The following is a 23,138-nucleotide window of genomic DNA, read 5'->3' as shown; positions in this document are numbered from 1 at the left end:
TATATCGCCAGCTTATACAGATCCCACCAGACATGATGGGATCTGCAGTCCAACAATTTTATTGTTTCCTCATCTCTGAGATGAAATAGCCAGAAGAGCTTTTGCATCCCAAACTGTGAGGTGAATTTTCAAGGGAGATTGGTTTGACCTATTCAGGTTTCTCTTGTGTACAAGAAAGCATGGTCAACATGTATTAACACATTTTGATACACGATCTTAGATACGGTACAGATAGCCCTCGACTGGCAATCAAAAGTGAGCCCCAAATTTCCGCTGCTAAGCGAGACCTTTGTTTAGTGAGTTTTGCCCCATTTTATGACCTTTCTTACCGCAGTCGTTAAAGTGAATCACCGCTGTTGATGAGTTGGCACCCCAGTTGTAAAGTGAATCCTACTTCCCTGCTGACTTTGCTTGTCAGAAAGTCACAAAAGAGGAGGATTACGTGACCCTGGGGGACACAGCCATTGTCATAAACACGAGTCAGTTGCCAAGCGTCTGATTTTTGATCACGTGACCACTGCAAGGGATGCTGCAAAGGTCGCAAGTGTGAAAAACGATCCTAAGTCGCTATTTTCAGTGCCGTTTGTGACTTTGAACGAACGGCTGTAAGTCGAGGACTGCCTGTGGTTTCAATAGGCAAGATGAGGGGGAAAAAGAAAAGAAAAACTTGCCAGACCAGTTTGATTCACCGAAATGCCACAGGCGATAGAAATTAGAACAGGGGTAGGCAACCTGGGCTCTTTTATGACTCGTGGACTTCAACTCCCAGAATTCCTGAGCCAGCCACGCTGAGGGGAAAGGCAGAGGTTTCCAAGCTGAGCCATGCTGGCTGAGGAATTCTGGGAGTTGAAGTCCACGAGTCAGAAAAGAGCCAAGGTTGCCTACCCCTGGCCTAGGCCTCTTTATGACTCGTGGACTTCAACTCCCAGAATTCCTGAGCCAGCCACGCTGAGGGGAAAGGCAGAGGTTTCCAAGCTGAGCCATGCTGGCTGAGGGATTCTGGGAGTTGAAGTCCACGAGTCATAAAAGGGCCAAGTTTGAAGACGCCTGCTCTACAGTCTATGCCAGGGGTAGGCAAGCTTGGCTCTTTTATGACTCGTGGACTTCAACTCCCAGAATTCCTGAGCCAGCCATGCTGAGGGGAAAGGGAGAGGTTTCCAAGCTGAGCCAGGCTGGCTGAGGAATTCTGGGAGTTGAAGTCCAAAAGTCATGAAGGGGCCATAGTTCCTCCATGCTGGCTCAGGAATTCTGGGAGTTGAAGTCCACGAGTCATGAAGGGGCCAAGGTTGCCTACCCCTGAACTAGAAGGTTACCTAAAGATAGATAGATAGATAGATAGATAGATAGATGGATGGATGGATGGATGGATGGATGGATGGATGGATGGATGGATGGATAGATAGATAGATAAATAGATAGATAGATAGATAGATAGATAGATAACTTTTATTGTCATTTTTTTTACTGTGGGCACAACGGCACACATCAATCTCTTCTAAAGATTTAATCAGAAATGAGGTTTGGTCCCTAGAGGGCACCACGACTCTCTGGAACGGCTGGCGAATGTCTGCTAAAGTCCACGGCGGCCGTTTGTTTTTTTTTTAACCACGAATGAAGGCAAGTATACGTGTTCCAGGATAATGTTGCAGGATCCAATCTGGGTCAGTCACCAGAGGACCAAAGGTTTAGTCTTCCGAGCTTTTCGACTCCTGCTGGAGCCCATCCTTGGACAACTACTCTCTCACCAGATTGTGTGCTTTGGGCTATTCTACACGTAGTATTTGTGTGGTTCCCAGTTAGGGGTGGCTTTTTATTGAAGTTGCTTCTTTCTTTGGTTAGTCTCCATCCGTTGCTTCTTGTTCTGCCTTCAGGGGCTTTGGAGAATAGCTTGACTGCCTCTTCTTTGGGGCAGCCCCTGAGATACTGGAACACTGCTATCATGTCACCCCCCTGGTCCTTCTCTTCATTAAACTGGACATACCCAATTCCAGCAGCCGTTCCTTATATGTTTTAGCCTCCAGTCCCCTGATCCTCTTTGTTGCTCTTCTCTGCACTCTTTCTAGAGTCTCAACATCTTTTTTACATCGTGGTGACCAAAACTGGATGCAGTTTTCCAAGTGTGGCCTTACCAAGGCCTTGTAAAGTGGTATTAGTACTTCACATGATCTTGATTCTATCCCTCTGTTAATGCAGCCTAGCACTGTCTTGGCTTTTTTGGCAGCTGCAGCACACAGCTGGCTCCTGTTTAAGTGACTGTCCATTAGGACTCCGAGATCCCTCTCACAGTTGCTACTATTGAACAAGCTACCACCTATACTATACCTGTGCATTTGATTTTTCTTGCCTTACTTTTTTCACCATTGAATTTCATTTTGTTAGATAGTGCCCAGTGTTCGAGTCTGTCCAGATCCTCCTGTATCTTAAGCCTGTAACTTCTGGAGTGTTGGCTATTCCTGCCAGCTTGGTGTCGTCTGCACATTTGATGAGTTCCCCATCTATCCCCTCGTCCAAATTGTTGATGAAGATGCTGAAGAGCAGTGGGCCCAGAACAGAGCCCTGGGGCACCCCACTACACACGCTACACACCCCACTACACACATTTTCCCACGCTAAAATCTGGTTAGCTAATAATAGCTTTCCATAAACTCCACCCACCAAGTGTTCAGGCTGCCCAATCGCACTTCCTTGATTTGTTGTGAGAACGGTCCACTTCTCCATCAGACCACCCCTTTTTTGTGAGCTCGGCTCTCGTGGTCTGTGGTCGGCTACTGAGAATTCCGTTTCTTTCCCAAGCTTTCTATCCGAATAATATTTTTTTTTTAATTCCATTTATATCCCGCCCTTCTCCGAAGACTCAATAAAGTTGGAAGGGACCTCGGAGGTCATCTAGTCCCAACCCCCTGCTCAGGCAGGAAACCCTGTAACCATTTCAGACAAGTGGGTGTCCAGTCTCTTCTTAAAAACTTCCAGTGATGGAGCATTCACCGCTTCTGGAGGCAAGGAGTTCCACTGGTAAATTGTTCTAACTGTCAGGAAATTCCTCCTTGGTTCTTGGTTGCTTCTCCCCTTGATGAGTTTCCATCCGTTGCTTCTTGTCCTGCCTTTCAAGCTATTATTGTTGTTGTTGTTGTTGTTTATCAGGTCCTTTTTCTTCTCTTTCTGGAGGTTAAGGACAGCATTGTTCTCTTTGTGGCCTTGGCAACCTTTTCAGGAATCCTCAAAGTTTCTTACAAGTGGTCTTGCTTCTTCCTTTCCATATTCTCTAATCCTTCTGGCCCTGTTCCTTTAAAATTAACCCTTACCATCTCCTCATCCCTCCTTCCCTAGGGACAAGAGAGCGATAGCGACATGGACTACATTTCCTTTCTGAGAGAAGACAGACCTAAAATAAGATTTAAGCAGCTCTGCCCTTTTACTGATTTACCTTTTCTCCTTGCAGTGGATCTACGCAGTCTTTCGTTTTGAACATATCCAAGTAATCCTTCATATCGGTTTGGTATCTCTCGCAAAGCTCAGCTTTTTTCTTTTTTAAGAGTTTTAGCTTTTCTGACAGGGTTTCCACAGGTTCTGGAGATTTAAGTTATAGTTTTCTTTGATGATGTGCCTCCCCTTCCATATCCTAGTCACGTTTCGTTTTTCTCTTCGTTTTACAGAGCTCAGTGCTGGCTTCTTTAGATTTCTCCCATTCTTCCTTCTTGTAGGAATTGTTTGGGATTCAGAATAACAGAATAACATAGTTGGAAAAGACCTTGGAGGTCATCTAGTCCAACCCCCCTGCTCAGGCAGGAAATCTTATACCATTTCAGACAAATGGCTGTCCGGTCTCTTCTTAAAAACTTCCAATGTTGGAGCATTCACCACTTCTGGAGGCAGGTTGTTCCACTGGTTAATTGTTCTGTCAGGAAGTTTCTCCTTAGTTCTAGGTTGCTTCTCTCCTTGATGAGTTTCCATCCGTTGCTTCTTGTCCTGCCTTCGGGTGCTCTGGAGAAGCGCTTGACTGCCTCTTCTTTGGGGCAGCCCCTGAGAGATTGGAAGATTGCTATTATGTCACCCCTAGTCCTTCTTTTCATTAAACAAGACATACCCAATTCCTGCAACTGTTCTTCATGTATTTTAGCCTCCAGTCCCCTGATCATCTTTGTTGCTCTTCTCTGCCCTCTTTCCAGAGTCTCAACATCTTTTTTATATTGTGGCGACCAAAGCTGGATCCAATATTCCACCTTCAGTATTACATTTCATAGAATTTCCCTTCTTTTCTGGATGTTTCTCTCCTCCAGGATTTCAAGCCATTGGATTCTGTCTGTCTTTTCTCACGTTCACCACTCTTCTGAGCTAAAAACATACGAAGAACAGTTGCAGGAACTGGGTATGTCTAGTGAAGAGAAGGGCGAGGGGTGACATGATAGCAGCCTTCCAGTGTCTCAGGGGCTGCCCCAAAGAAGAGGGAGTCAAGCTATTATCCAAAGCACCTCAAGGCAGGACAAGAAGCAACGGATGGAAACTCACCAAGGAGAGAAGCAACCTAGAACTAAGGAGAAATTTCCTGACAGTGAGAACAATTCATTGCTGGGACGACTAGCCACAAGAAATTGGGGATGTGCTTCATCAAGTGGAGGTTTTCAAGAAGAGACTGGACAGCCTCTTGTCTGAAATGGTATAGGGTCTCTTGCTTGAGCAGAGGGTTGGACTAGAAGATCTCCAAGGTCCCTTCCAACTGTGATGATGACGACAAGTCCAGTGTGCAGGTATAATGCTTCTCAGTTCTCTTGGATATCAAGAATTCGAGGATCAGGTGACTATTCTCTACCAAGGTACCAATTGCCTTCACTTTTTAACCAATTCCTCTCTATTGAATCCAAGACAGCAGATCTCTTAATAATCTCTTCCACCATTTGACAGATTTGTCAGCAATACAACAGTTTAATGACACTCTAGCTCTAAATTCTCTCCCTGCGTTTTGTGGTCCTAATAACAGGGGAGGGGAAAAAAATGAAACTGGGACACTGGCTCTATGGCCATATTATCTATTTCCAAGCATATTTGAACCTGCCAAGCAAATTTGGATCTGCTACCAATTTTTCCAAGTGACTTGCAAGTAGATCAGCAAGAGCTTCCGGCTTGTTGTGATTTAGCAAAAGCGACAAGGGAAACCTGAGCCAAATGAGTGAAATACACAATAACATTTTTTAAAAAAACAAAAACAAAAAAGCGTAATTGACAATTAAATTCTGCGGTTTTGTTTCTAAGCATTTTACTCGTTTTCTGCGCTGGATTCCAGCACTCTGGTGAGACGCAAAACAGATTCCACAAACACGCAGTTGCCCTCCACTTCAAGTTTTGTGTATTTTTATTTTATATTATTTATACCCTACCATTATTGTTTTTTTTTATAAACAGCTCAAGAGCCTTGGTGGAGCAGTGGGCTAATGCCTCCTTAAGTAACACCAGCTGCCTGCAATTAGTGCAGGTTCGCATCCCACCAGGCTCAAGGTTGACTCAGCCTTCCATCCTTCCGAGGTAGGTAAAATGAGGACCCAGATTGTTGGGGGCAATAAGCTGACTTTGTAATAATGCTGCTTGGGGTGTGTGTGAAAGCCCTAATAAGCAGGCATATACATAGAATGAAGGCTACTGCTAAGCTTGTAAGCCGCCCTGAGTCTTCGGAGAAGGGCGGGATATAAATGGAATTAAAATAAATAAAAAAATAAATAAGGCAGTGAACGCACCTAAGGTTCCTTCTTCTACCAATTCTCCCCAACCTGAGAGGTGATTTGGGCTGAGAGGGAGAGAGGGACCTGGCCAAACCTCATCCAGCTGGCTTCAGTGGTGAAGGCAGGACTCGAACTCACGGTTTCCCAGTTTCCCAGTCTGGGGCCTTAAGAACTGGGCCGTCTCTCTGTTCTTTCGACCTTCAGCAGAGGCAGTGCGAGAGAAAGGTCTTTTCCATCAGCTTCTTATCACGGGACACAGTCCCAGAATGATATCTTGGGAACTTTTTTGTAGCAAGCAAATAAATGTTTTCCTGTTCGTAGGACTCCAAGGCCCCTCTCACAGTTACTGTCTTTAAGCCAGGTCTCGCCCCAATCTGTCTTCGTGCCTTTGGTTTCTCCTGCCTAAGGGTAAGACTTTGCTTTTTCCCCACGTTGAAACTCCATTTTGTTGGAGTTTCAAGTCTTGTCAAGATCTTCTTGGATCCTGAGTTGGTCTTCTGGGATGTTGGCTGCTCCTGACGGTTTAGGTGTCATCTGCGAATTGGATGAGTTTCCCCTTCCATTCCCTCGTCTTAAGTCATCGATGAAGATGTTGGCCCTAAGACGGAGCCTTGCGGTCCCCCACTGCTTGCTTCTCTCCATCAGAAGGCTAAAGCCTTTGTGCTACAGTCCTCACAACCACAATCGGTGCCCAAATTTCTGTGACTACCGTGTTTCCCCCAAGATAAGACCCAACTGGAAAATAAGCCCTGGCGTGATTTTTTTTTCAGGACACTCGTAATATAAGCCCTACCCCAAAAATAAGCCCAGGTTAAAATCGTCAGCCAGACGCACGCGTTTGGTACCATATTCTCCCCGGAAATAAGCCCTGACTGGGAAATAAGCCTTAATGCGTCTTTTGGAGGAAAAAAAATTGATATTTAAGACCTGGTCTTATTTTTGGGAGAAACACGGTAAGCAAGGAATTCAGCTGTGCCTGATTTTACAAACTTTTTGCCACCGTTAAGCAAATCACAGTGAATCGTCTGGTCATTAAGGAAATCCAGCTTTTTCCCCATTGATTTTGCTTGTTGGAAGCCAGCTGGGAAGTTTTGCAGATGGTGATCACAATAATCTTGTCATAAATACATGCCCTGTTGCCGCGTACCCGAATTTTGAGCATATGACGGGGGAATGCTACAGCTGTTGTAAATGTGAGGACCGATCGTAAGTCACTTTTTTCAGTGCCGTTGTAACTTTGAATGAACTCTTTGTAACTGCCTGCGCTATCTTTTGACATTAGCACAGACAATTCTAGAGGGCAGATCCAGGAAGGTTGCAAATGCTCAGCCATCGTGGAGCTAAGCCATTCAGTCACTTGCGCGTGCCCAGCCATATTCTGAATTTTATGGAGTTTCTTATCATAGATTGATGGTGCTGCTTACAAAACCAGATGAGTTCTACATCTGTTCTCTTTTCATCTGACTAGGATACAAAATCGGTGTTTAATGCAGCCAGATTTTCTGCGGTCGTTTCTAGAATTTGACTGCAATTAGCAGCTGGTTAATTTCCAATGTTTTATGTGGGTTGCATAATAATAATAATAATAATAATGTCGATTTGCTTCTTTTCCTTGGACTGTTTTTTAGTCCAATTTACGGAGGAGATTGCCCTATTCCTCGGCGATTTCAACCCAGTAAAATAAAACAATAAAATAAAATAAAACATAAAAGGAATAAAATAATAAGTAAAACAAAACAAAATAAAATAATAAATAAAATAAAGTATGAAATGGGATAATATAAAATGTAAAATAAAATATAAGATAATAAAATAAATAATCAACAATTCCTCTTTGAATTGTCAGCAACTGTTGGTCATGATATGAGTTATGTATATTGGCTTGATTTTTAAATATATCTCCCTCTTTCTCTCTCTGACCATGTCAACTGATTAGATTTAATTTTTTTTTTACCTGTCACATTAGTTGATGACAAAAGTAAAGAGAAGTAAATAAGAGCGTCCTTTCCCCTACAGTGAATTCAGCAGATGGCCATAGACAAGATGCATCTTGCCTTTAAGCCGCCTTCTCCCATCGGCATTTGAGGCTCGGCAATATATCTACCTTACAATATTGTTCTAGCGATTAACTCAATGAGATATTGGTAGCTTTCTAATGTTTAAACGAATTATAAAATTGGGTAGGATTTCCAAAGGGGAAAAATTGTCAAGCGCCGGGGAAATGAGGAGATTCAGGGAGTTCCAATGAGAATAAATATTTCTTGCCAGCTTAAGCTCTCTACAAAAATCTGGCCAACTAACAGTCAAGGGAAATGAGTGGGAGAGTGGAGTGGAGTGGAGTGGAGTGGAATGGAATGGAATGGAATGGAATGGAATGGAATGGAATGGAATGGAATGGAATGGAATAGAATAGAATAGAATAGAATAGAATAGAATAGAATAGAATAGAATAGAATAGAATAGAATAGAATATGGAATGGAATAAGAATAGAATAGAATAGAATATGGAATGGAATAAGAATAGAATAGAATAGAATAGAATAGAATAGAATAGAATAGAATAGAATAGAATAGAATAGAATATGGAATGGAATAGAATAAAATATGGAATGGAATAAGAATAAGAATAGAATGGAATATGGAATAGAATAGAATAGAATAGAATAGAATAGAATAGAAAATATGAAATAGAATAGAATAGAAAATATGGAATAGAATAGAATAGAATAGAATAGAATAGAATAGAATAGAATAGAATAGAATAGAATAGAATAGAATAGAATAGAATATGGAATGGAATAAGAATAGAATAGAATAGAATAGAATAGAATAGAATAGAATAGAATAGAATAGAATAGAATAGAATATGGAATGGAATAAGAATAGAATAGAATAGAATAGAATAGAATAGAATAGAATAGAATAGAATAGAATAGAATATGGAATGGAATAGAATAAAATATGGAATGGAATAAGAATAAGAATAGAATAGAATAGAATAGAATAGAATAGAATAGAATAGAATAGAATAGAATAGAATAGAATAGAATAGAATAGAATAGAATAGAATAGAAAATATGAAATAGAATAGAATAGAAAATATGGAATAGAATAGAATAGAATAGAATAGAATAGAAAATATGAAATAGAATAGAATAGAAAATATGGAATAGAATAGAATAGAATAGAATAGAATAGAATAGAATAGAATAGAATATGGAATGGAATAAGAATAGAATAGAATAGAATAGAATAGAATAGAATATGGAATAAGAATAGAATAGAATAGAATAGAATAGAATAGAATATGGAATGGAATAAGAATAGAATAGAATATGGAATGGAATAAGAATAGAATAGAATAGAATAGAATAGAATAGAATGTGGAATGGAATAGAATAGAATAGAATAGAATAGAATAGAATAGAATAGAATAGAATAGAATAGAATATGGAATGGAATGGAATAGAATAAAATATGGAATGGAATAAGAATAAGAATAGAATGGAATATGGAATAGAATAGAATAGAATAGAATAGAATAGAAAATATGAAATAGAATAGAATAGAAAATATGGAATAGAATAGAATAGAATAGAATAGAATAGAATAGAATAGAATGGAAAATATGGCATAGAATAGAACTGAATAGAATAGAATAGAATAGAATAGGAAATATAGAATGGAATGGAATGGCTCCCTTCTGACTTCAGACTCATCCTGCTACTCCCGGGCTTAGAAAACAAGATTCCCCATCGAAGAGTCTGGCTGCCTGGCTGATGTTGTCTTAGCCTAGGAAGCCCCCACTGGCACTTGTACAACCTCTCCCCAGCAACTATAACACTGATTCCCAATGGAAAGCCAAATGGGTCACTGAGCGTCCAGACATAGGAAGGTGTATAGCAATAGCACTTAGACTTATATACCGCTTCACAGTGTTTTACAGCCCTCTTTAAGCGATTTACAGAGTCAGTCTTTTGCCGCCCAACAATCTGGGTCCTCATTTTACCGACCTCAGAAGGATGGAAGGCTGAGTCAACCGTGAGCCGGTCAGGATCGAACTTCTGGCAGTGGGCAGAGTCAGCCTGCAATGCTGCATTCTAACCACAGCACCTCCATATAAACAACCTCGCAAAAAAGTGCCAGACTTTGAACTACCACACCAACAACGGACAATCCTGAACAGGATAACGCACCTCATACAACGTCTGCCGGGACTCACTGTATAAATGGGGCAGAGTATCCTCCCGTCAGAGTGACTGCGGGGGTCCCACGTAAAACTATAGATCACATACAGATCGTTGTTGTTAGCTGTGAAGTTGTGTCCGACCCCTGGCAACACCATGGACAACGTTCCTCCAGGCCTTCCTGTCCTCTACCATCTTCTAGAGTCCATTTAAGCTCACACCTACTGCTTCAGTGACTCTATCCAGCCACCTCATTCTCTGTCGTCCCCTTCTTCTGTTGCCCTCAATCTTTCCCAGCTTTAGGCTCTTCTCCAGCGAGTCCTTCCTTCTCATTAGGTGGCCAAACGATTTGAGTTTCCACTTCAGGATCTGGCCTTCTAAAGAGCAGTCAGGGTTGATCTCCTCTAGGACTGACCGGTTTGATCGCCTAGCAGTCCAAGGGACTCGCAGGAGTCTTCTCCACACCAGAGTTCAAAGGCCTCAATTCTTTGGCGCTCAGCCTTTTTTATGGTCCAACTTTCACTGCCATACATTGCAACTGGGAAGACCAGTTGCAATGAGAAGAGAAGAACACATACAGATATCTGTAGCTATAAGCTCAGGGCACATATTGGTCCAGTATCTGATTTTTATTTTTATTTTTTTCATAGAAACGATGCTGCACTTCAGTGGTTAGATGGCCTAGACCAGGGGGTGTCAAACTCACAACGTCACGTGACGTGTCGCAACGTATCATGATTTTTTGCCATTGTCGGCAATGGGGTGGGTGCGGTTTCACTACGACGCATCCGGCCCGAGGGCCAGCAGTTTGTGACACCCCTGGCCTAGATACTGATATCTGAATATACAGCCTTTTAACCTTCATATTTTACTTTGTGTGTGTGTGGTTTTTTTTTAATCTAGGCGAAATGTTAATATATGTTGCAAGTCCACATATCCTATTCCAGGGGTCCCCAACCTCCCGTACCGGGCCGCATCATGCCAGCAACCGGTCCGCACAAACAAGCAAAGCCCCATCCGGGAGATGCAGGCGGCACACGAAACCACGCACTCTCCGGTCCGCGGAAAAACCTCTCTCCACGGAACCAGTCCCTGGTGCCCAAAAGGTTGGGGGACCTCTGTCTTATGTCGTGCCCTAAATAAATAAATAAATTTCTTAACAGGTGGAACAGTTCTGGCGGTTTTACAGTCACATGGTCCGTCCTGGGGACCTGACAGGCCACAGCGACTTCCATCTTTTCAAAGAAGGGATTAAACCCATGTGGGAGGTGAGTGTTAAAGCCGATGGTCAGGTTGGCTTAGTAAGGCCTTCCTGGCGCTGACATTTCTACTGCGGAAGTAAGTCGGGCTTGAACCCAGGTTTAACACTGGATAGCCTGATGGAACGTGCTCTGTCATGGTTCCGATAGATGAGACCGGTAGAAATAAGAACTCCGAGGCAATTGCTTTCCTCAACAAACAATTTTAACAGCTACATAATATCAGCACGAACCATAGGTGAAACTAAGACTGGAATTTTCCCCCACCCAGCCACACACACAAAAAAGGTTACAAAATAAAAGTTAAACTTCCCACCCGCTAAATGTGTTAATAAATCACATTCTCCAATTAACAGCTTTGGCGGGCTCTTAAACGATTTGACCTTGGTTCCCACAAGAAAGTTATGGTTGTGACTGAACTGGAAGAATGTAATTTCCCTCGGCCCACAGCTGTGGCAAGCCGAAAAACGAAGAAAGACGGCTTGTAGCCAAAGTAGTTTTGTAGGTTTGACACACTCATTGTCCCCATTGTTGTGGTCATCTGGGTTTTTTGTTTTTTTTCACTTGTTTAGCGAGAAGGGCAGCCTTTGGCCAACGATCCTGTGAGCGAGAGAGGCCAAGGTTTGCGCACGGTGTTGGTTCAGAGTGCTCTGGCCTATAAATTATTTATTTATTAGATTTTCTTTCCTTTTTTTTCATCTACCTTTATTACTTTATAAGAAACGCGAGATGGCAAACATAGCTAATCCGCCTTCCTACTACTACTGTCCCCCACAATAACAACCCAGTGAGGTAGGCTGGGCCACCTAGCCAGCTTTCATACCCAAGACGGGGACTAGAATTCACCATCTCCTAGCAATTGATCCAAAGTCACCCAGCTGGCTTTCACGCTTAAGGCAGGACTAGAACAAAGATCTCCTGGTGACTGGGCCAGACTCGCCCCGCCGGTTTTCATGCTAAGGTGGGCCTAGTATTCTCCATCTCCTCGCGATTGGCCCAGGGAGATCCCGTCGACCTTTATGGCTGAGGCAGGACTAGAACTCACCACCTCCTGGTGATTGGCCCCAAATCACCCAGTTGGGTTTCATACCTAAGGCAGGACTAGAGCTCACCAACTCTGAGCGATTGGCCCACAGTCACCTTGTCGGTGTTTGTGCCTAAGTGGGGACTAGAACTCACGGTCGCCTGGTTTCTTGGCCAGCGCTTTAACTGCTACTCCAAACTGGCCCTCCATAAAGTGGTGCTGTTTATTGGAACTGCTGCCCTCTTTCACCTGTCAGGGGAATAGACGCTGGGATGCTTCTGTCGAAGAAAAACAGTCTCGTTCTGTCGCCCCATCGGTGCAGCATCCGGCTCTCGGCAACCTCACGCCGGCACTGTGGTTGACGCCTAATTTTCTTCCCCGCCCTCTTCCCAGGACGATGCCAACAAGAACGGGGGCAAGTGGATTATCCGCCTCCGAAAGGGCCTGGCGTCTCGGTGCTGGGAGAACCTCATTCTGGCCATGCTAGGAGAGCAGTTCATGGTGGGGGAAGAAATCTGCGGGGCCGTCGTCTCCGTCCGTTTCCAGGTGAGTTGCTGGGGGGGCCGCGGGGGGAGTTACAGGAGACGGCTGTCCATCTGAGCCCAGGGGCTGCCCTCTTTAAATCATCTTTTTTTAATAAAGTTTTACTGATTTATTTTTTCAACAGAATTCAATCGTAACCACTCGACAAAAGCGTCTTGTCCGAGTATCTTATTCGCTGATACAAATTAAATTCCTAATCCCTAAATCTTTTCTCTAACCCAGAGGTTTTCAAACTTAGCCCTTTGATGACTTGTGGACTTCAACTCCCAGAATTCCTCAGCCAGGCACCTGTTGCCATTCTGGATGCATAATGCCTTGTAATTAAAATCCAGAAAGACCTGAAAACTTTTCAAGGATAGCTTTTTAGTACAATCTTCTTAGAATCATAGAGTTGGAAGGCACCTTACAGGTCATCCAGTCCCATTGTCTGCTCAGGGCAGCATCCATTAGGCCAGGGGTCTTCAAACATGGCCCTTTGATGACTTGTGGACTTCAACTCCCAGAATTCCTCAGCCAGGCACGTGTGCCTGGCTGAGGGATTCTGGGAGTTGAAGTCCACAAGTCATCAAAGGGCCAAGTTTGAAGACCCCTGCTCTACCCATCGATAAAATAGGTCCCAAGTTTGAAAATATTCTGTTTCTTCTTTTTCTTTCAACCTTAAAGTAAGTCTGTCCATTTCCACACAGTCTAGTATTTTTTAATATTATTATTAATTCTTCGGGCGGTGTTTCTTCATCCATCCAACATTGTGCAAATATAATTCTCGCCGCTTGCCGTCACGTGTAAAATCAAGTATGTACTTTGCTGGTTAAGGTTTTCTGGCATTGTGCCTGGTTAAAAAAAATAAATAATAATTCAGATTTTAACAACACTTTAATGGCCTCCTGGTGGTTCTCCCTGCAGGAAGATATCATCTCCATATGGAACAAGACAGCCAGCGACCAGGCCACCACGGCAAGGATCAGGGACACCTTACGACGAGTTCTCAACCTTCCCCCCAACACCATCATGGAGTACAAAACGCACACCGACAGCATCAAGTACGTGCCCGGGACGTGGGGATGGGGGGGGGTTTGCGAGAAATGAGTGGAACACTGCTTGAACACAAATAGAAGGCATCGTGGGTGCACGTTCTGTTGTGTGCATCTCGTCAGGGCTGTGGACCCCCCCGAGCTCAGCGGTTTGCAAGCTCTCAATTCTGAAGAGCAAAACCAAACGAACAAACAAAAGCAACACACAACTCCACAACTGTTACTGCTCCCCTCAGGAATCCGAGAACCTACAACGACTTTTAGTTTTTCATTCCTCCTTCACTGATTTCAGGCAGGAATCGGCTACGGTCTGGATGCCCTCATGGACTCAACAGGTTTATAACAGATTACTGGTACTCTGAGTCAAGCAGCTGCTTTTGCTGTGATTCAGACAGATAAACTCCACGGAAGGGCTTCAGGCAGATTATTTAATTCATCAGGCATTCCCTAAACATTAACTCACAGCTACTGCAGAGATTCTTCTGAAATATGTTTCATAATCTATCACGCAGGTAAAAAAACGAGGTTAATTTTCCCATGTTAGACGGAGAGGAAAAGCCCCATGGCTCTTGTGGCTGGAATTCATTACAAGACATGCCGCTCGGCACATGTGCAGGAAACCCAGTATCCCCAAATGGAAGTCCCTCCCAGTGGCCAATCCGAAACACAGATGTGACCAAGTAACTGAAAACTACATTTCCCAGAAGGCTATCAGCTCTTAATCCTAGAATAGCTACTTGCTCTAACAAAGCACACGGATAGTCCTTGACTTACAACCACAATGGACCCCATCATTTTTGTTGCTAAGTGAGACAGTTAAGAGAGTTTTGTCCCCTTTTACGACCTTTCCTGCCCCGGTTCTTAAGTGAATCGCCGGAGCTGTTAAGTCAGTAACAAGGCTGTTAAGTGAAATATGGCCTCCCGATTGACTTCTGGCTTCTCAGAAGGCCGCAAAAGGGGACGGCGTGACCCCAGGACACTGCAACCGTCATAAATATGAGTCAGTTGCCAAGGGTCTGAATTTTGACCATGTGACCCTGGGGACGTGGCAGCGCTCGTAAGTGTGTAAAACGGTCGTAAGTCGCTTTTTCAAGTTTCGTTGTGACTTTGGGCGGTCACTAAATGAACTGCTGTAAGTTGAGAGCGATCTGCGTTAGGCCATATCTAAGCCGCCGTTTTTCAATGTTGAGAAACGGTGGCTTAGAGAATTCAGCTCCCAGAATTCCCCAGTCACCGGGGGGTTGAAGCTGAAGTCCACCCACAGGAAATCCTTGACTTAAGACCACAATGGAGACTGGAATTTCGGTTGGAAGCCATTACAGTTGTAAGTCAAGGCACCGCATGGCTGGACTCTACAAGTATTTTTATGACGATGGAAAGTGAGTTGCCACGATCAAAACTCAAATCATGTGGCCATTAAGTAAATCATGGGGTTATTAATTGAATCCATTCTTAGGAATGGATTTTTTCATTCATTCAATCAATCAATCAATTAATGTGGCCAGTCACTCATCTTACTCTGGGAGTTTTACAATTCAAAAAAAATACTAAAAACATTTGAAAGTAATAAAAATCACTTAAAAACAACCAGATTAAACTTTTGTTGGAAACACTCAAAAAAAAAAGTTTGCAAATTGTGGTCCTGTGGACTACAGGATGCTGCAAATGGGAGCCAGTTGCCAAGCAATCAAAATGGGATTGCCTGGCCTCAAGGATGCACTTTCTTAAATGCATCAGAACATCAAATGGTCGTAAATTGGGGACTCCTGAATCTTACAATTGCAGGGGGGGGAAAACCTCGCTCTGAACGGCTAATGCTACACAAACTGCCTTTACAGTCAAACTGCCTCGGTTTCCAACCACACTTGAGACCGGGAATTTCCGTCACTAAGCAAGAGAGGGTGGTTAAATGAGACAGCCCAATTTTACAACCTCTTTGGCCATGGTCATTAAGCGAATCACACAGTTAGTAAGTGAATCCGGCTTCCCCCATTGACTCTGCTTGTCGGAAGCCGACTGGGAAGGGGGCAAATGTTGAATCACATGACCCCGGAACGCTGCGACTGTCGTGAATGCAGGCTGGTTGCCAAGCGCCCGAATTTTGATCATGGGTCCGGTGGACTGTTAGCGACAGTCGCAAATGCGAGGAGTGGCCGTAAGCCTGCGCTGTGACTTTGAGCGGTGAGTAGACGAAAGCTTGTAAGTTAAGGTGGTCCTTCGCTTCCCACAGTTCATTTCGTGACCGTTCAAAGTTTCACCACCACTGGAAAAAGTGACTTACGACCGTTTTTCACACTTAACGACCGTTGCAGCATCCTGCACGGTCACGTGATCAAAACCCAGACGCTTGGCAACCGACTCGCATTGATGACGGTTGCAGTGTCCCGGGATCATGTGATCCCCTTTTCGTGGCCTTCTGATGGGGACGCCAGATTCGCTTTAACTTAAATGCTGACTTTGTAAACCGCTTAGAGGGCTGTAAAGCACCGGGAAGGGGTATATAAGTCTAAGTCCTATTGCTATTGGTAATATTCATCTAACTCAGGGGTCTTCCAACTTGGCCCTTTGATGACTTGTGGACTTCAACTCCCAGAATTCCTCAGCCAGCATGCCTGGCTGAGGAATTCTGGGAGTTGAAGTCCACAAGCAGAGGTCTTCCAACTTGGCCCTTTTCTGACTTGTGGACTTCAACTCCCAGAATTCCTCAGCCAGGCACACGTGCCTGGCTGAGGGATTCTGGGAGTTGAAGTCCACAAGTCAGAAAAGAGCCAAGTTGGAAGACCCCTAATTTTAACAAGTGCAGTGGTTCACTTAACAAACGTGGCAAGCGAAGTCATAAAACGGGGCTAAAACTCACCAAACTCATTTCTCCCTCAGCGTGCATAAATTTTGGGCGCCGTCGTGGTCGTAAGTCAAGGTCTACCTGTTGTTTTCTTTCTTCTTTTTTTTTCTCTGATGGCTTTCTCATCCCAAAACTGAACTGCGAAGCTTCCATGGGGCACCAGCCTGGCCCCAAACCTCTGGCGCAATCTGCTTTCCAACCCCAATTTTCCCCCCAGTTGCCGGACTGGTGTTTGAATTCATTGCGCCGGTGAGCCAAACCTGGCAAGAGAAAAATGTGTTGTGCGGCTCCACTTGCTGGGGAAATAAAATGCAGAAACTTAACGAGGATTTATAAGCCCATTAGATTTATAAATGCTCTCAGAAAGGCCCTATGTAAATTGACTGCGGCTGTACAGATGATTCCTCATTGTTATAAATGCCGCATATTAAATTTTCCCATCTCCTTCAGTGACAAGGGCCCTTTAAACCAGAGCAGAGGATAGCAACATATGAAGGGGACAACCGTATTTTAAAGAAGGCCGTTTTAGCTTACCAGAGCGCCAGGCTGCTCCAGATGAACTTTTATTTTCTCGCAGAAATGATAAAAAGATTGCCGCGTATTTAAGAGCTTGACGGGGTGAAGAAGGTGTAAAAAAAAAAACATCTAAAGTGCTCTGTAGCCAAAGATGCCGGTTGGGTGATGAGGACCCACGTTAAAAAAAATAACCTAATCGAAGTGAAAGAGACAAACAGGTCAGAAAATAGAATTCAGCCCTGAGAACAGTAAAATAGGGTAGAAGTTTCTCCTCCGATAGGACCCTTCCTACGGGCAAAAAATAAAATAAAATAAAATAAAATTCTCCGGTAGCGTCAGATCAAAAGTCCTTGACTTACCGTAAGTGGGACTAACTCGAACGGTTGCAGCAATTCCTATAACAACTGTGGCAAGAATAGGTTGTAAAATGGGTCAAAATTCACTTAGCAACGGTCCGGCTTAGCAAGGGAAGTTTTGGGATCAATTGTCTACAGCAGGGGTCCCCAACCTATGGGCTGCAGTCTGCTACTACCAGGCTGTGGCCTGTTGGCCAGCAGGCTGCGGAAATGGCTGCCCGGCACGCACTCCCCCCGCCCCCATTTGTGCTAGCACCCGCGGCTCCGCTTGCGCATGCACATGGGCCCAAACGGGGCCGCTAGCACCAGGCGGTGTGTGTGCAGCCCATTTCCGCATGTGTGAGCGGGGCCGCTAGCACTGGGCAGGGTTGCGTGGCCCATTTGCGCATGTGTGAATGGGTCTGCTAGCCCCACGCCGGTGCGCGTGGTCCTGTTTGTGCATGTGTGAATGGGGCTGCTAGCCCCATGCCGGTGCGCGTGGCCCTGTTTGCATGCGGACGTGCGCACCAATTTGGAAGCTCCTTTCCTCCGAGCCACGAAAGGTTTGGAGACCTCTGGTCTATGGAGATCCGCAGTCATCCAGTTCATGGTTGTTCCAAATGTGCTTCCCCCCACCACCCCCAAAGGCAACTGGACTTTCTTGTTTGTGTTTGAAGACATTTCACTTCTCATCCAAGAAGCTTCTTCAGTTCAGGGTTGTTGTTTTTATGTGAATAGAGAATATGGCTTCTCCACTACATTATTCCTTTAGTGGCTCGGCCAAAAAAAAGTAAGCTTTTCACGATGGAAAGAGTATCTAGCGAACGCTAAGAGAAGACACTTTGGAAACCTTTGTACTTTCATCCAGCCCTGCTTCAAGCAGAGCCTCACTGTCTGATTTAACAGAATAAGAGAATTGGAAGGGACCTTGGAGGTCTTCTAGCCCAACCCCCTGTTCCAGCGGGAGACTCTATGCCATTTTCGACAAATGATGGTTCAAGTCTCTTCTTAAAAGCCTCCGGTGTTGGAGCACCCACAACTTCTGAAGGCAAGTTGTTCCGCTGTGGATGATGGTTCTTACTGCTAGGAAGGGTCCATGGAGATTCTCAGTCCTCTCCAGGTCCTGGTTGTCCCAAAGGTGCTTTTTGCACGAGGCAACTGGACTTCCTTGTTTTTCCTTGGAAGACGTTTCTCTTCTCATCCCAGAAGCTTCTTCCGCTCTGACTGGACGCCGGGCTCCATTGTGGTCCTAAATCGAGGGCTTCCTGTAATCCTGTTGATGGGTTGATTAATCCTCATTTTCAACCCTTAGCAGCCCCATAGAAAGGTTATCTACACAACCTTCTGTCCCTCAGCTGGCCTTTCGACATCTTTCAACTGGTGCCCTCATCAGCCGTCTTTAACAGAGTCCGTCCACCTTGCTGCTGGTCGCCTTTCCCAGTTTCCTTGCCCAGCAACGGAGGCTATTCCAGAGATCTGGGTCTTCCCGTTAGGTAACCCGAAGTCGGATAGTTTGGGCCTGGTCCGTTGTGCCTCCAGGGAGAACTCTGGGTTGATTTTGTTTCGTGATCCGTGGGTTTGTTTCCAGGGCTTCCTCGCGAGCCTCCCCTGCCTTCTCCAAGAAGCACGTACAGGAGGGGGAAGTGGCTGGCCGTGGCTTGGTCACCGTCGTAGATTTCCACCTGGAGATTTGGCAGTCTAGCTGAACCCCCAAATCTCTAGTCAGAGAAATTCTCGAAGTCCTTCCTTCCTTCCTTCCTTCCTTCCTTCCTTCCTTCCTTCCTTCCTTCCTTCCTTCCTTCCTTCCTTCCTTCTCCCTTCTTTTCTCCTGCCATCTCCCTTCCTTCCTTCCCCCATCTCCCTCCCTCTCTTCCCCCTCACTTCCTTCCTTCCTTCCTTCCTTCCCTCTCCCTTCTTTTCTCCTGCCATCTTCCTTCCTTCCTATCTTCTTCCTTCCCTCCCCCTTCTTTTCTCCTGCCATCTCCCTCCCTCCCTCCTTTCCTTCCTTCCTCCCTATCTTCTTTCTTCTCTCCCCCTTCTTTCCTCCTCCCATCTTCCTTCCTTTCTTCCTTCCCCCATCTCCCTCCCTTTCTTCCCCCTCACTTCCTTCCTTCCTTCCTTCCTTCCTTCCTTCCTTCCTTCCTTCCTTCCTTCCTTCCTTTCTTTCTTTCTTTCTTTCTTTCTTTCTTTCTTTCTTTCTTTCTTTCTTCCTTCCCCTCCCCTCCCCTCCCCTCCCCTCCCTCCTTCCTTCCATCTCCATTCCTATCCTTCCTATCTCCTTCCTTCCCTCCCTCCCTTTTCCCTTCTTCCATCTCTCTTCCTTCTTATCCTTCTTACCTCCTTCCTTCTCCCATCTATCTTCCTTCCTTCCTTCCTTCCTTCCTTCCTTCCTTCCTTCCTTCCTTCCTTCCTTCCTTCCTTCCTTCCTTCCTTCCTTCCTTCCTTCCTTCCTCTGCAGTAACTCACCACCGGAGATTAGGCCCTAGTGAGGCGAAGCAAGTGGTAGGTCCCTCTCTCTTCTCTCCAACCACTCCTCTAGACATTGTGTTCCTCAGCTAGTGATGATGACACCCCCCTGGAGGTCACCACACCCTTAAGACACAGCAGTCGATATTTAGGTTTTTATGGTTTTATATTTTTATTCTTCTCCCTCTGCTGCAATCCAGCAACTGTCTCGCATTTTGCAGCCCTGGTTTATTCACAAGGGGCATGCGTGCGTATGTGTTGCACAAACGGATTTATTATTTGGGGGGGGGGGAACGTGGCACTGGGGTGGCCAGCAAGAGCTGGCTCTCCAAGCTCCCTCATTTGAAGGCAGACAAGTCAGATGCCGAACTGAATGTTCCTTTATTTCTTCCATTTCCTGGCCTTTTTTATATCAGCGATGAAATGCACGCGCGCACACGCACGCACACACACGCACACACAGCATATTCCCTGCTTTCCCATGCAGCAGCAGGCTCTTCACAGCATCCCCTCGTGCCAGAAAAACAGATGGAAAATGGAACCAATCCTGGATAATGCTTCATAAATAACCTCGGCATAGCTGCAGGCTTCTGATTGTGGGAAGGGAGATCTAGGGAGGGTAAGAAGTGGAGGGAAGCGGCTTGCTTAACAGGAAAGGAGATTTATTAACGAATCAGTTAACGGCAGCTCAGGGCCCTTGGGTGCTCTGTCACTCCAGTGGCGCGCACCTCTTTAAGCCTTCCCCAGCCGTGCACCTCCCCGGACGCCTGCGGGGGCTGAGGCCATTCGGCCTGCCCACGATGCGTGTGTTGCATCCTCGTACATCTGGAACACCCAGCTGACAGGTCTTCAAACGTTAGGCAAAATGCCATAAAATAATTAACCGGCACAAGAAGCAGGGCATGGAGAGGCTCACCACTTGGAAAACGAATTTGGCTGTTGTACCCGCGATATCCCCTTATGGCCGAGATGATAACCTGTCAGTCTCCCTTTTTTAGCCGCGTAATTTTAGCTGCTTCCAGCCCGGAACTAATTTGGCCCCCAAGTACCAAAGTTAAAAAGAGAGAGAGAGAGAGCATCAAAACAGAAAGGGGTCAATTGGCTTGTTTCTTTTTTGTCTGCAGAGCCTCTAGAATTTCCCCGAACTGTCAGCTTTAGAAAAAAAATAATAAATCCCAATTCCACGGGCAATTCAGGAAGTAAAATTGGCTGGAGCTGTAGAAAGTGTTCCGTATACCATTCTTATGGGCTCTTCAGCTGCTTGCGTTCTAATCCAGGGGTCCCCCAACTCCCGGTCTGTGGACCAGTAGCAGGCCGCAGCATGCCAGCAACCGGTCCATACAAGCTAGCAAAGTCCCATCCGTGGGATGCAGGCAGCACGCAAACCCACGCAACTTTCCGATCCGTGGAAAAAACGTTTCTCCACGGAACCGGTCCCCACTGCCCAAAAGGTTGGGGACTCCTGTTCTAATCCCTAATCCTTCCATCCCTTCCTGATTTATGCTTTGAATACGGGTAGCCCTCGATTTACAACCACAACTGAACCCAGAAATTCTGTTGTTAAGCGAGAAAGCAGTGAGGTGAGTTTTGCCCTGCTTTGTGATCTTCCTTGCTTATAGTCGTCACGTTAGCAACACGGTTGTGAAGAGAGTCTGGCTTCCCCATTGACTTTGTTTGGGAGAAGGTCGCGAGAGGGGAGCCACATGACCCCGGGGTGCTGCAACCGTCATAAATACGAGTCAGTTGCCAGCTGTCTGAATTTGGATCCCCTGACCCGCGGGGAGGCTGCAACAGTCGTTAAGTGTGGAAAAACGGTCCTGTCCCGTTTTTCAGTGCCTTTGCAACCGGGTCACTCAACAAACTGTTGTAACTCGAGGACTGTCTGTACGTCCCAGAAAAAGAAAGCTCTTCCGTCCATCAGGAATTCCTCCCCTGTATGCCCACCCCACCCACCTCAAGTGATTTTCTAATCATTTCTGCTCAGCCCTGGAAGGACAGCTTAGAGGCTGTTGTGATTCCGTGCCAGCCTGTGATCCCGGCAGCTGAGTCCGGGGAATCAGAGGAGGAGGAGGAGGGGCCTGAGGAGCCATCAGAGGAGGAGGAAGGCTCTGATGAGTTACCAGACATACAAAGTGAGGAAGAACCTGGCCCCTCCACTCGTGGTCAAGCTGAAAGCCAGCTGGGCTGGGAGGCGGAGTCAGACTCAGAGGAAGCACAGCTGGAAGACCCCAGAGATGCTCGGAAACGCAGACAGGTCACCCGAGTAAATCAGAGGGTGGCCATGGGGCGACTCCAGGGGAGAAGGAGAAAGCAGTGAGAAGCCACGCCTTGGGGGCTGCGTAACAAAAAGGGAATGTGTGGGCAGGGCTGGTTGCTGGAGGCAACCGTTTGCAAAGAACATCTGTGTCAAGAGATGATGGTCTGTTTATGTAACCTTTTGAGTTATTTTTCTGTTGGCTCCTGCTCTGTTTGAATCCTGTAACTCCAATCAAAGGGGTTTATTTATCCAGTCTACTGCTAAATTAGGGGTTGCCTTGTGAAGTAACAAGGACGTAGTAGGCTGGGACAGAACAGCTGCAAGGAATCTGTGGGACGTTCCTTGTGATGGGCCAGGCTTCCCCGTGTGCTTTTGGGGTACGTAGTCCACCTTCGACTCCTAATGCCCCCCCCAAGCCATATTTGCAAAATCCAAATTAAAGCAGTTATTGCCATCTAAAAACCAATGGCCCGGCCAGTGCAGATGGGCAGGGGCCTCGGACGGCCAGGCTTCCAAGTCACCAAGAGCTTTACAACCCAGACATTATGGTCATCTGCCTGTAGTGGAGATTTAATTTTTCATTTGCCCTCCTCCTCTCCCCATCTCCCTCCCACCCCTGGCAAATTTTGTAATTTATTTGCAGTTTGGTTTTCTGAGAAAATGTCAGGCTTGAACCTCTACAGTCCAGGCACAGGCGGTCCTTGCTTAAGGACCGCTCGCTTAATGACGATTTGAAGTTACATCAGACTTCAAAAAAGCTGCTTGCCGGTAGGAAGTTACGAGGGCCGCAACGCTCCTTTGCTTCATGCGATCCCCGTTTCGGCTGCTCGGCAGCCGGCTTGCGTTTACGACCAGTCGCAGCAGCCTGCAGTCCCGTGACTTCGATTTGTGACCTTTTTTTTTTCCCATTTCCTCCATTTCTCCCAATTTTTGCCCGTTTGATACGCTGGATTCGCCAAACGACCAG

At 45.6% G+C, this 23,138-nt stretch overlaps 2 protein-coding genes across 9 annotated transcripts in view; both read left to right on the top strand.

The window, feature by feature from the left end:
- LOC308669013 (solute carrier family 12 member 9-like) overlaps positions 1-23,138 on the top strand; it is a 376,525-nt gene that overhangs the window by 39,743 nt on the left and 313,644 nt on the right. The gene's annotated exons all lie outside the window — the stretch shown is intronic.
- The window catches only part of EIF4E2 (eukaryotic translation initiation factor 4E family member 2), a 52,323-nt gene that overhangs the window by 18,903 nt on the left and 10,282 nt on the right, over positions 1-23,138 (top strand). For all 8 annotated transcript variants that reach the window (XR_014026649.1, XR_014026650.1, XR_014026651.1 and 5 more), the window contains 3 exons: positions 11,062-11,166; positions 12,575-12,727; positions 13,628-13,764. Coding sequence is in view for 5 of the 8 variants with exons in the window: in XM_081329477.1 (XP_081185603.1) it covers positions 11,062-11,166; positions 12,575-12,727; positions 13,628-13,764 (395 nt within the window). In the remaining 3 variants the exon portion in view is untranslated. The remainder of the gene's footprint in view (positions 1-11,061; positions 11,167-12,574; positions 12,728-13,627; positions 13,765-23,138) is intronic.

This window comes from Vipera berus, assembly GCF_964194415.1.
Source record: "Vipera berus genome assembly, chromosome: 5".
NCBI lineage: Eukaryota > Metazoa > Chordata > Lepidosauria > Squamata > Viperidae > Vipera > Vipera berus.
The sequence above is the reverse complement of the archived record's forward strand: the minus strand, read 5'-3'. Positions and strand labels throughout refer to the sequence as shown.